The sequence below is a fragment of the Amphiprion ocellaris genome, chromosome 11, assembly GCF_022539595.1.
Source record: "Amphiprion ocellaris isolate individual 3 ecotype Okinawa chromosome 11, ASM2253959v1, whole genome shotgun sequence".
In the NCBI taxonomy this organism is placed as follows: domain Eukaryota; kingdom Metazoa; phylum Chordata; class Actinopteri; family Pomacentridae; genus Amphiprion; species Amphiprion ocellaris.
Genome location: NC_072776.1, coordinates 16,853,628 through 16,867,872, shown reverse-complemented (window position 1 = coordinate 16,867,872; position 14,245 = coordinate 16,853,628). Strand labels below are relative to the sequence as shown.

The 14,245-nt window shown below is 40.3% G+C and overlaps 1 protein-coding gene across 1 annotated transcript in view; it reads right to left on the bottom strand.

The window, feature by feature from the left end:
• Positions 1-6,500: 6,500 nt before the first annotated feature.
• wnt6b (wingless-type MMTV integration site family, member 6b) overlaps positions 6,501-14,245 on the bottom strand; it is a 41,047-nt gene continuing 33,302 nt past the window's right edge. Inside the window, exons 3-4 of the mRNA XM_023288926.3 lie at positions 10,560-10,864; positions 6,501-9,232 (exon numbers count right to left, since the gene is read on the bottom strand). Of these exons, the coding sequence (XP_023144694.1) occupies positions 8,771-9,232; positions 10,560-10,864 (767 nt within the window). The 3' untranslated portion in view covers positions 6,501-8,770. The remainder of the gene's footprint in view (positions 9,233-10,559; positions 10,865-14,245) is intronic.

Sequence of the window (14,245 nt, the reverse complement as noted above, 5' to 3'; positions counted from 1 at the left end):
TCTCTGGGTTTTGACCTTTCTTTACCTCACGCTTTACCTCAACATGTGGACCGATAACACTGTGACAGTAGGCTGTGAAGCTTTAACTAACATAAGTTATGTTTGTCACACCCTTCGCTCTCAGTGTCTCTCTGAAAAGGGAGTTCAAGCGAAGTTCACGTTTCTTGGAGAGTTTTGGCCTGAGCCGACGAAAATGAGCAAAGCAGAGGAGCGCGGCAGAGCAGAGGTTAGTCAATTACAAGGCTCAACTCTAGTAACAAACTTCTAACAAGCAAATTTTTGGATCTGTGTGTGTTTTTGTGTGAGCGCAGAAGACACAGAGAAAGAGAGCGAGAGGAAGAGAGAGAAAAATAACAGTGTAGGTACAGGAGGCTGTCAACTGAGAGTGTTTTTTTTGCATAGGGACACATGTTTTGTGAGTGATTTTGTGTGGAACGTAGAGAACAGACAGGGTAGGACAAACAGAGCAAAGGAAGGAACAGCTGTGCAATTATATCATGCTGGGACAAATGACAGGGCTCCCAGTTAAACAATCTGTGTCCGAGTTCGATGGCGTATGATTGAAATGTGGGTTTGAAAAGGAGAAAGTTAAAAACAAAGCCCTCATATCCAAGCATTCTTGCTCACCTTTCCCTTACCACTTCACTTCACTCTTCCTCTGAATTCTTTTGCCCAGAGTACATTGAATAAAACAACTGCATAACTTTGCCTTATCTTACAACAGAGGAAGGATAGAATTTTAAATCAGCAGGTAAATCAGCAGGGTTTCAATTTCTTCACTGTGGCTGACATTTAATATTATCTTATATATTCTGTATTTCACTGGATCTCAATTTCTTTTAATAACCTACAACATAAACACCCAAGCTGTAGATGTAACATAGCTGCAGTGTCAGAAACACATGCATGTTATTAGAGCAGAAACAAAGTTGTTTCTCATTGTAACGTATTGTATCTATGTTGCAATCCCATGCCGAGATCACAGCGTGGTTCTAATCAATTAACCCATTTTGTGGGGAACGAAAATATCCTAGGGTAGTGAGAACTGGCTTTATTTTGGATGATCACGATGATTCACAGAATGTACAGAGAACACAAGCCTGAGGGGAGATAACACTTCGCCGAGGTTCCTTTAACAAAACAGGCACCAGAGTGGGATGCTGAACTTCCATGATTTTTCTTCCCCTGGTGAATGGAAAAGAAAATATTTTCGGGTTGTATTTTTTGGGAAGGGGAGAAAGTGAAAGTCATGTTTTGGAAACCTGAAGGTGCTACAGAGATAGTTTAGTTTAACCCCTTAAGAGACACTTTGCCCTTTTCATCTCCTATTAAAGATGGAGTCGATACTGGAGAAAGCTAAGCTAGTTGGGAATTTTAGCTTGCATGTGCCACCTTTATTGTCTCACTTGCTCTGACTGCCCTTTTTCGATCATCCTATCTCCCAATCCGTATTTACCCAATCTCCTAGGTGTGTGTGTGGTGAAGCTGGCAGCAGGTGTGCTGCATCGTAATCAGCAGACGAGCTGCAGGTGGAGCTGAGCGACTGGTCTCTGAGCGTCTCTATAAAAGCAGATGGCACCCATCATTCAAAACTGGACTGTTGTCTAATCTCCAGTTAGTGCTGGGAGTAGGAACTGTCCTTGCCACCAGCCTAGAATTGCCAGTAATTCTGTTTTCTGTGTTTAGAACAGATCCAAGCCATTTTGTATGAGTTGTGTATGAACACTAGGGTTTGTTTTTCTTTTAGCGCACACAGGGAACATACAGCTAACAGACTGTGAAATGATAACTGAGTCTGGCAAAAGACACACAGATTTTACCTTTAGGAAGGTTTGCTAAAATGCTCTTTTTCATCACTCAACATCACTTGTTCTGACAGCATTAAATCTATATGATGTTAACACAGAGAAAAACTCAATTACAAGCTTTTATGGAGTGTCACCTTTTTTTCCCCTGTGATAACTGCTTTATATTTTTCTCCATTCAGAAAGCTGTTATTCTCTAATCCCAGACCCTCGTTATTTTTGTCAAAAGGAAATGTTCTAGATATAATATACATCGCTTTATATAAATATTATCATCAATCAGGCTGATATATTTTGCATTTATGGAAACGACTTTTGAACTCTGGGCTGCAATTTTAAACTCGATTTAGTGGCTTTAAGCAAGGTCTGGATGCATGTTTGCAAAAACCAGCTCACATGGGATTTTATTTGGGTCACAATAATGGATTGATTAAAATTGACTTACTTTTAAAAATTCTACTTATGATGTTCTGTGAACTTAAAGAGAAAAAATAGCAGAAAAAAAATAAAAAATAAAACAAGTTTCACTTAATTTTTTATTTAAAATAATAGCACCTCTTTTTGACACGATGTAGTTGGCCACATTTACCTGATACTGTTTATTTCACCATTTCCTGGGTTTAAGCACAGTCCACAACTTTTCTAAGGCCTTATTCTGCCTTAACTCTCACTCTCTTCATCACATACTACCAGCAATAAAGGCCAAATAGGACACTTTGGCAAGATTTAACTCATGGTCTCTTGAACTGACAAGAATTGCTTCAAAAGCAGATCCCAAAAGAATACAGATCACATCAAAACTCACTTTCAAAATCTGCATTCACCCTTGTAAATGTTTCTTGATCTCAGATTAGAAAGGTGTCTCACTAAGAGTGTTGGAGAAGCAGGAGCATGGAGAGGAAGGGCAAATAGCACCATTCTAAAAACACAAAGTGCAAAAGGAAAGATGCATGCATGTATTTATTCACCCTCATTCAACTCAATTCATTCAAAACTTTTTACTCAGAGAAATCAGATGTGCTTGTTTTCCTTACCGGCTCGCTTACTCCTGGGTATCCCTAATTACGGATGATTACAACATGTTTGCATGCGACTGTTGTTGCAAAAATGTTTGTGTCGTAGTGCCTTTGTATGTGCAGGCTCGATATGTGCTTTTGTGTTTGTGCAATTCAACTCAGGCATTATGCAAGGTGGTAGTCCCAAGAATGTGTTTACAAAGCCTCATCATAGCTTCAGAGCAAAATTGCCATACAAAGAACAGTTGGATAATTATGTGGCTTGCTCTGCTAAAAATGAATGAAAACATCTCTTTCTCCTTCCGGTGCACAATACGCTATGTGAGGCTACATGTGACATTTGCATAGAAGCATAGAAACCAATCCAAGCACTACCACTGGGCACTGAGCTGCCTGACAGAGCCAAGCATTGGACGTTCTGCTTTTGGTGCAAGTGATGCTGTATTTGATATTATTTTTCATCCATATTATCATTATTAGTGTCATCAGTCCTCTCAATAAAGTCTGTGAAGCCAGATAAGATAGAGGGAGAGAGAGGGAGAGCATGCTTCAACTTCCTGCTCCAAGGATGCCATCTTGTGTTCAAACACCAAAATACTGCTGCATGGATAGCGTTCTCCAAAATCATATACTGCTTAGGCCTAACAAAAAAAACAAAACTAAAAAACTAAAAAAACAGCACTGCTCAGATTCTTGCCATATTGGACTTGAATGAAACTGAATTTGCAGTATTTTGCAGCAACTGGACCTTTTACTGACCAACTACTTCAGCAGTTCCACTTAGCTGAGGCTAAGGGTTATCATACATTCCTTGTGGGACATTATTTCCTATCACCTACAGTATCAACTCCATTAGAAAAATATGCAAATGCAAAAGATGCCATGCATACTGATCACAGCAGCAAAGTGCACATGTGTGAGCACTTTGCTAACCATCAAGGCATTCCATGACTGTTGTTGTACAAATAACCATGTTTATTATCTCTTTCCTAAAGAGAATGAGGCCTGCCCTGTCTTCACGCAGGAACAGACCCTGAGCCAAAGCAGCCACAACAGACACCAGACCCCCTCTGTCTCCCACCAACCTCTGGCAGCCATGTTTTCACAACCCAAGATAACAGAGAAGAAGGAGAGGATGTGGGGCAGAGAGGTCTGATAAATGACAGTCATAAGAAAAACTGTGTTTGTGTGTGATGGAGCGAGAGAGAGAGAGAGAGGAAGAGAGATGCGGGACAGATCTAGGGAGATTTAAGGGAGTGGGCGTGAGCGAGAGAAATGAGTAAAAGATACATTGCAAGGTCATCACAATGTTTATTCACCCACTACACTGATGTGGGATAATGAGTAATTCTCCAGGCAGCAAGTGTTGTTTCAAGATGTTGCAATCATGACAGGTTCCTTCGAGAGAATCGCTCGTATTCTCTCATAGGGTATATTTCTCAAACAGTCGGCTCATTTTGCCAAGACACATTTCAAAATGAAACTACTCTCTCTGCTCTTTATCTACAGAGCAATTTATCTGGCTTAGCGCTCCATTCACCTCGTGTTCGGGACCAGCCCTTTGCAAGATGCGTCAAGTCAAATACTCCAGTGTTTTGTTGCACAGTAAATGTCATTTAAATGTCCTGAGGCAAGCTTTGACTAAAAGGCGAAGATGTGATGTTGTGTACAAAATGGACTATTAAATCTCTTAGCAATAGCAGCCTAGTTGGGTGGGCTGTGGAACTTAGGCAGCAGCTGAGCCATCACCTCCAGGGCCTGCATTAACTCATAAAGATCACTGTCTCTTCCAAACACGCACCGAGTTTGTGTGTGCGCTCATGCGGATGTGTGTAAATGTGAGAATGTGCATGCATGTCTGTATTTTTGAAGGCATGATGAATTATACTTTTTAGCGTGCATTTCATCTGCGAAAGAAGCGAGATTGCTTCATTTCACGGTTTGTATTAAGCATGTGTCTCTCTGTGTGTCGTCTCTCCCACTCCTGTAATTACAGTCATGGCTATCAGATGAAACCCCACACAGAGCTGATCTCTAGATGTGCCCTTTGTGTAAGCAACATCTCACTGCTAGATTGATAGAGGATTGGAGTAGAGTTCACACAAATGGAAGAGCATTATAGTGTCAGGTTACCTCGCAGCTCTCACTCTGGGTTTCTTTCTTATTTTCGTTATCTTCCTCTAAGTCTCTCTGTCCTTTTTCTTTTCCCTCTGTTCAATCATTTTCTCTCCCTTGTCGCTCATTTCTTTGTAGTGGCCCATTTGTTTTTCATTTCATTTCTCATCCCTCTTGTTTTGCCTTCCTGTTGTTTTACAAAAAAAAAAAAAAAAAAAAGAAAGCAGCAGGCCTCCAAGACTCTACTGTAGTAGATGAGCAATGACAGGACACTATTTATCTGACTGATCTATGGGAATGATTGTCTGCAGAGTAACACTGTAGATCCATTTACAGTGGCAACCTCTCATTATTGCGTTGTGTGAGGCTATATTTGTATGTGCATAAGCACTTAACATAGGTGGAGACAAAAACTCATCTCTATTAGGAATGATGTTGCATTCCTCAGGCACTATTTCTCTCTCAAAGGGACACGTGGAAAAATGCGCCCGTTCTAACCTGGCCACACACTCCTACGGACACACATATACACACACACACTCACACACACACACACTGACAAAGACAGACACATGCAGCCACATGCACACAGATGTCGACAGGCAACTATATTTATACCAATCCTCCAATAAATCTATCTGCTCACTTGTCTATTTTCTCTGGCTTTACCCGTGCAGCACTGAATGTCGGATTGGATTGGATTGGATTGGATTGGATTGGATTGGATTGGATTGGATTGGATTGGATTGGATTGGATTGGATAGGATAGGATAGGATAGGATAGGAGAGGATAGGAGAGGAGAGGAGAGGAGAGGAGAGGAGAGGAGAGGAGAGGAGAGGAGAGGAGAGGAGAGGAGAGGAGAGGAGAGGAGAGGAGAGGAGAGGAGAGGAGAGGAGAGGAGAGGAGAGGAGAGGAGAGGAGAGGAGAGGAGAGGAGAGGAGTCTGGAGGGGGGGGGCAGGAGGAGACAAGTGCCCCATGGCATTCTCCTCGTCTTTGGCCTACCTCTCTGTCTTAAACACAACTTCTGGCCCGAGTGCTACACACCACCGTGCAACAAATTCCTGGAAAATATGAACTTGTGTCAACTTGTACAGCTCAAACTAATACAGGCCCACTTTTCTTTTTTCCACCTTGTCTTTTCATTTCTACAGCTAAAATACCTCATAACAATACCTCTTTTTGCTGAGTGGCACAAAGAATCTAATAGGGGCAGAGATGTGGAAAGGCTCTAGTTTGGTAAAAAAAAATGAATAAAAAAATCATCATCGAAGTCAATAACTAACTTGACCTTGTGGCTGTGTCAAAAAACAAACTCGCAAAATTCTCATAAGGGCGGGAGGACTCAAGAAGAAAAAGTGATAAGAAATTGAATTAGTCAGTAAATGTTTTGTCTTGTGGGATTGTGGTTACGGCTTTCTTGCAGGATACAGCATTTAGTACAACAGGTTTGAAGGGGAACTTGGAACGCAAAATAAAAAACATACTAAGAAATGTTGGTTGCTGTTGGATGGATGGATGGTTTTCTGTATTTGAATGGTGTTTTGAATGTAAGTCACTAGTCATTGTTGTCACTTTAAACGTTTATGTTTAATGAGATTGCATTGTAACATCCGAATATGAAATGACTTGCAGAATACAATGATGAAGAGCAGAAGGAAATACAAAGCAATGTAGGTCAAACTGCATTTAAATAAATGACAAATGGATGAATCCTCTAAGATTTGATGGATAAGGATGGGTTGAATTAACTAACCATCACTGAAACTATCACTACTGCCACATTTCTACTTTGATGAAACGCCTTTATTGACTTCTTGTGCCATGTTCAACTTTTTCCACCAAACCTGGTTAGGGTAATGTTCAAAAACTGGGTAGAAAAAAAAAAAATCTAAATAAGATGTGGCAAATTTATCCATGGGTATCTGACTGTCTTGCTAGTTAACTGCATGTCATGACAGCAAAAAGCAAAATCATGATTTTGTTCACATGAAAAGTTTGTGGACTTCTATCAGTAGGAGATGTAATGGTTATCATATCTTGAAGTTACTGCTAAGATTAACAGTTGGACAACAAAATGGATTTCCTTAACAGAATAATCAATAGTCTATAATTAAAATAGAATTGGTCATTTGATGTTGGCCTTGTACAATGGCATCATACAGCAGATAGTAAAAGTAACAAGGTAACTGTGGGAACAGCATCCAGATCTGAGTCATGATACATCACCAGCTGGAAGATCAAGACGAGCTGACTCTAAATTATTAAGGGTAAGATGAGATCCTACCTGCACACTCGATCAAACACACAAAAACTTAACAGAACACGTTGAAGCAAAGTAGTGTCAAAGTTCAGTATACTCATTGTCGGATTATAAAAGTTAAATGAGATGACATGATAGGTTTATGGGAAACATAGTTCCCCTGAAAACGAACAACAAATAAAAGATCTTGTCTGTCCCACTCAGAGACAGAGAGTCACAGAGCAGTGTGCTTTCAGTAACCAGCATAAAGCAGTTTAACGCCAGACAGCAACTTATAGATACATACACAATTACTGTCCACTGAAGGATATGGTGATAACTGGCCAACCTGCACAAACATAATCGTGATACTTTCTCTCTCTTTTCACACTCACAGGCACACACACACATCATGGAACCAAAAAAAAACAAAAAAGCTAACGTCCAAAGTGCATTATTATATTAGCCCTGTATATCATAATAGATAAACAAAATACATCATATACATTTTCTCGATACCAAACAATGTCATGAAAATAAACGTTTTTCTTTGGGTTCAGAAGAAACAGCCAACCCCAGAAGGTTTTCTTGCCAATCTGTTGACGAAGTCCACGGCAGTTGTATCCAAAGTGCTTCTGAGAGATGGAAGTGAGTAGTTTTATCATCATATCTTTACATAAATAAGAGTCTTCGCTGACAGGTCCACTCCACACCAGTAGAGCATGGTGTCGACAGCATTCTTCAAATATAAAAATGTGATACCATTTCCCTTTTTTTGTGAGGAAAAAAAAAAGAAATCGAGACCAGCCTTTCTTGTGTTTGAACGATTAGCCTGTAACTGAGAAACTTTTTGGTAAAATGGGAAGATGCTCAGACTCTTGATGATGCACAATCATGTATGTGATTACTCTATTACACTGTTAAAAAGCAGTCATAGTATGAACACATGTCAAAGTAAAATGGAAGTATTGGAATATGGTCCAAAGTCAGATCCTTAATCTTTCTGTTATTCTAAAGAATATTGCTAACAGACAGCAATGACTCTGACAGACTTTAAATAACAGAGAGTACAAAAAAACAGTCATATAGGCTTAAAGGGTTTCATCATAGTCATGGTCACTTTATAAAATTGGGTAGATCAGGCACATCACTCTATGCTGATGCTTAAAACTCTCTGCTTGAGTTCACACCGAGCTCTGTTGTTGATTAGTAACTCCTCAATGCCTGGATGCATGGGTCCTGTATGTTTTCACTGAAACAGAACATTCTTTGGTCCTTTCTCATTAACAAGAAACAAAAAATAGGTAGTTCAGAAAAGAAAGTCCTTCTTGCCATTGTTTCCATGTGTTTTTTTTAGTACTTCTGGCCATCATGTCTTGTGTTCAAAAACTCATTGGAACCAAAAAAGATTGAGTACGATTTCAAATGAAAGTTTTCTGGAGCGTCATGTGACTGTAAAGAATGTAAATAAAAAGGATTATTATGAAGATCCTCTCCTTCTTTCGCACTAGCCAAACTAAAGCAAGAACCTCAAAAAGTAACAGAAGTAGTTAGAATTAACCAGGTCATTTGACCAGTCTGAACTTCAGTTCATCAGTGACAGATGCTGAGCTCTTTTCGGACCATGCACTTCTTGCACTGGACAACACAACACCAGTGGAAACGACACAAGCAGTTCTCCTCAAACACCACAGTTTCCTCCCGGTAGCCTCGCTCACAGCACAACAGGTCACAGCCGCTGATGTCCATGGCTGTGCTGTTGCACATGCGCCCCTTTGTTCCCAGTGAACCTGTTTTCCGGTTTGCGAGGCAGAAATCTGGAGACTCGTCTGAGTAGATGAGATCCTGCTTGTCTGGAGGCTTTATGTTCTGGCCCACAGGTATCAGGGTCTTGCCATCATTGCCGCCCATCACCTTGGAAGCGCCGTTGAAGCGCTCCAGCAGGCGGTCGCCTACCTCGCGGAAATGAGGCATCTTTTTCCAGCACGTGCGCAAGGTGCACGAGCCCGACAGTCCGTGGCACTTGCACTCAGTCCGCATGTAGAGCTTCACTGCCTAGCAGGGAGAAAGTGTGGCGGAGGAGGGGTGAAGGTTTAGGGTTTTGGGCGGTGGAGGAGAAAAGAGAGGTGAAGGAGGGCAAGCAGGTGAAAAAAAAAAGAGAAGGAGAGAAGGTTGATGAAACAGGAAAAAAATGGGACAAAGAACTTTTAACTTGTACCCTAAAGTGCAGTAGAACTGCTTTTGACAAATGACAAGTTCTCTAGAGAAGAATTTATTATTCTGTTTTCATGATATATCACACAAAGCCACCGGATCATGCACACACACACAAGTACATGGACACACACACACACAAACACACACAGATAGATAGGTAAGATAAAAGCAGACGCTATTCAGAAGGAATTTAACTCCCCAACCCCCCTCTCCCTCCATGTTGCCTCTGGCCTTCCTACATCTAACAAGCCTTGACAACAGATCATTCACTTATACTGCACATAATTAACCCATCACACACACACATACACAGACACAGACACACACACACACACACACACACACACACACACACCTGCCCATTTAGACACACACAGACACGCACACACAAACCTAAAAAATACGTACACAAGCATACATGTGCACATAAACTTTTGGTTTCTCAGCGTCTGGGAATTCGTGTGCAAGTTTCTTCTTCTGTTCAAATGGTTTGTTAATGCCACAATTGGACTACATCCCAAAAATCCTCCTCTCTTCCTCTCTACCTGCCTTTGACCCCAACAAAACTGAACTTTGCAACTCTGTGCGTGTGTCAACATCTCTGCAAGTGGGTTGTAACAAAGCAAGACCAACAAAAAGGTGGAAGCTAAAAGCCAATGTAATCGGGCAGATTTGCCAAGCTGCACTATAAATTAACGTAATTAACTCATCTGAAAAGTCGCAACTTAATCTCCACTCTTTTGGTAGCATGTTGAATTGTCACGGCCATAATTCACTCACTGCTCATACAAGTAACAAAGAAGAACTTTAAACTTCTGCAAGGGCTGTGGAAATGTTAGAGGCTACCTGCCTCGGAGGCTTGAAAACAAAATGTGTGGCACGCTCTTGTTTTTTTGTTTCAGAAACCTGATTCTTGTTAGAATATCAGCTTACGGCACTACACAAATATGACTGGAGGCCATGTCTTTCTCTTTGTATGTTTGTGGAATGAAGGAACATTCCAAAGAACAAGCAACACCTTTGCTGCTCAGAGTATAGTGAAACATCAGACCTGTGTTTAAGCACAGTAGCAGTGAAAATACACTTTTTTATTAAGTGCACTAATGTTGTGGTAACTTCTTCAGATTTAAAATGGAGCACAGAAACTTGTAAGATTATTTCTTACCAGCCTTCCAGCCTCGTTGTTGTGCAGGTCGATGAGCGTCCTGATGTCGCTCTTGCCTCTTCTTCTCTTGGCGTCCATAAACTGTTTTGACTTTTCATAACCAAACTCCACATCATCTCCACAGCCACCCCACTCCCACTTGACCCCGTCCCCAGAAGAGGAGGACGAAGACGGCCGTGGAGGTGCTCTGTTCCTGGTCGCCTCACAGCCACACTGCAGCAGGTCTCCCATACTGCAGGCCTGGGTCACAGCATGCGTCACACCAGCCGCCGTGATGGCATAAACGAACGCTGTCTCCCGGATATCTGCAATAGCAGGGTTACAAACAAAAAAGAAGCTTTTCTTTACTTAAGTCTGGTTTGCACACAAAGTCACTAAAATGCAGGTCATGGCTCATTTTGCAAAGTGAAATATTAGACCAGATCTTTAAGTTGTACATTTTAAACAAACTTTAAACATTTTAAAGAATGGATTTTGGTGACTATGTTGAGCAATCCAAAATCAGACGTTTTAGTACCATTGCCATAGAGAGTGTGCATGTTCTTTACCAATGTTTGGTAGGTGTATGTGTCAAAATAACATCCACATGAATGTCAGGACCCAAGATTTTCAAGCAGAACAATGCATTGTAATGAGATGATCAATGTTATTCATGTCACGTGTCAGCACTTGTGGCTGATCAGTGTGCAAGCACATGATAAATATTTACACGTTACACAACACAAGTGAAAGAAGCTAGTTTCCAATCATCCATATATTCATCCCGGCGTCTGTCTCTGCATCCAGTCAGTCACTATCTTGGCAACATGGAATGGGATGAAAGGACGTTTCTCTCAGTCCCGGTCTATTACTACAATCTCGAGCGTCATTGGATTTGGTGGTGCTGAGAGGACAGCTATTTCTTTCTGATGGATACATATTCACACAGTCACACAATCAAACACAGCACAGCTGCTAGTTTATTTCGGGTGTAGAGCTTAACACTCCTAGCTAAAGGCATGTCCAACCACAACTGCAAATTGAACTTCTGTCCTCCCCGGTGGCTTCAGCATCATCCTCGCCCTCAGCTCAACACGTCTTTATCCTCAGTTATTGCAGCTATTATTATTCGCTCGACAAGAAAAAAAGCAGCTACGAAGGAATCTAACTAGGATGAAATAAGAGAATGCTGCTTTGTAAATGTCTTATTTGGTATTTTCTTTGATTTTAATGAGAAATATGTGAAACTGACACTTTAAAATCGGTCAATTTTACTCTTGTAACAGACAAACCCTGGTCATGGTGAACCTTAATTATAGTTGAACTCTGCAGATCTAGAACAGCTTCTGTGTCAGTTAGTTGGTGTTCAATTAAATTAAAATTTGGTCAGATACAAGACAGAAATAATAAAGAGTAAGGCTGTCAATAATTTAATTTCTTCTTTGTTAGAAGCAAATCGCATGAAAAGACCAAAACCAACTGATACTGCTAACAAGCACCACATAACAAAAGTCTGTATTGCTGCTGTTTTGCCATAGATATCTATTATTTTCTAAAAACTACTGCATGTAACATTGTTGACCCGACATGTTCCTTAAATACCATGAGCATTTATGTTAGGTCCTTTCCAACAACAGAGCACAATTATACAAAATGTCTGTTTATTCACAGCTGAGAGAAGTACCAATCAAATGAATTATTTACAACTGTTTGGATAGATTTTACCACAAAACAACCAGTGTCTTGTTGTTTCATGAAATTATCAAGCCTTTTTTGAATCTTCAGTAGGAACAAACAATCTCGAATGTTACAGGGACGTCTAAGATGATGGTCTTTTCTAGGGATTTGCTGACAATAAGAAACAAGACATAGAGTTGACAGCTGCATAAGAGGCAATTTTATGAAAAATTAACACCAGCATGCTTACGTTTGCTGGTACAGTGTATCTGTAACGTTCATCATGTTAGTACCATGTCATAGTCACTCACCACAATGTACAGCTCTCTGATAGAGATATCATTCTTTTATTTGGCCATAAACTACATTTCACTACAATCAATTCCCCAAAATACGTTATTCATTTTACTTACTAAACCACAAATGTCAACCAGCTGATGGTGCTTGGGGAGTCAGTGGAATACAAAAGCCTAATAATTGTTGAAATATTTCCGTCTGGACCACAGTAATGGACCGAACAAGAGACCAGCCAGAAAGCATTACCACCCAATCACAACAGCCTTGTCATCTGGATCGAACAAAACAAGCAGGCAGTAGGAATCATTCGATGATTTAAAAAGCAGACTTGTGCCGAGATAAAAGATAAAGAACTTTGTAACTTCGTATATTTGTGTGTGTGTGTGTGTGTGTGTGTGTGAGAGAGAGAGAGAGAGAGAGAGAGCGAGTAATACTATTTTTGCTGAGAGGACATAAATGAGGACACACATCTGTTTGCAAAAAGCAAATCTGCATACCAAAGAACACGAATACTTGTTTTAAGGTCGGGGTAAGGTTAGTTTTAGGTTAGGAATTAGGCAAGTAGAAGTCATGTAAGTCATGCAAATACATAGTAAGTCCCCAGGAAATTAATGTAAGTCAACTTAATGTCCTCTGAAGTGAAAGAAACATGACTGTGTGAGAGACTTCGAGAGTGAAAAAGACCATTCCATCCATTGTATGGTGTGTGGAGACTAAGCATGGGACTTTTAGTTCTAAGAGCTGGAAGGCGGTGAGCGTGCAGTCACCACCATCATCGCTGCCAACTCCATATCGCATGATTCACTGAATGGGATTCATTAGGAATGGTAACACACACACACACACACACACACACACACATACACGCTTTACAATCCAAGAGGGGGCCGTCGTGGTAAACTGGTAATAGTGGCCCAGTGTTTGCAGTTATTTTGCTGAGACAAAAATCATATACAAAATTTTCTTTTAAGGTCTTTTTTCAGAATATAACTAAAAATATGGATTTTTTTATTTTTAAAAAAAATAGCCATGAGGGGACCATCAGCCCTGCCTGACATCTACATATCAAAGAGTGGCCCTCCATAGCCTTCAGTGGAGCTGTAGGCGTTAACACAACAGTTCAGCCTGACCGACATCTACACATCAAAGAGGGGACTTCCATTGCAGGCTCTGGAGGGCCCCTCTTTCATACGTAGATGTCGGTCAGGGCTGCGATGGAACTGTCTGTGTTACACAAATGAATGAGTATTAAGTCTAAGTGTAACTTTAAAGTTATAAATGTTTAAACACATAAAAGTCATTTGACTTAATTGGTTTCTCTTACAAATCCCTGATTTGTTTGGCTTGGTTGCTTGGTTGCATGCACTAACATCATGCTCTTATCAAGAACTGTGACATCAGAAACAATTACTTAAATTTTTTATATGTGCGTCTCTATTCACATATATTCAGAAATACAGTTGAAATTTTTGTAAAGTAATATTTTTGAATGTTTGTCACATTTCCTGACAACAAACATATCTTTGTTTTTCATTTTATATTAGGGGTTCTCACATTTTGCTGTGCTAGTATGAAATAACTTTGAAATGAGATGTGTGAATTTCAAATTGGACCTTTGTATTGCCTCTTTATTATTTCACTCTTGAAGGTAAAACCTTTCATTTGAGGCTCGGATTTAAAAACTTCTGCAACTACAGTTTAATGTGGTCTAATGAACATCTTTTTAGCATCCA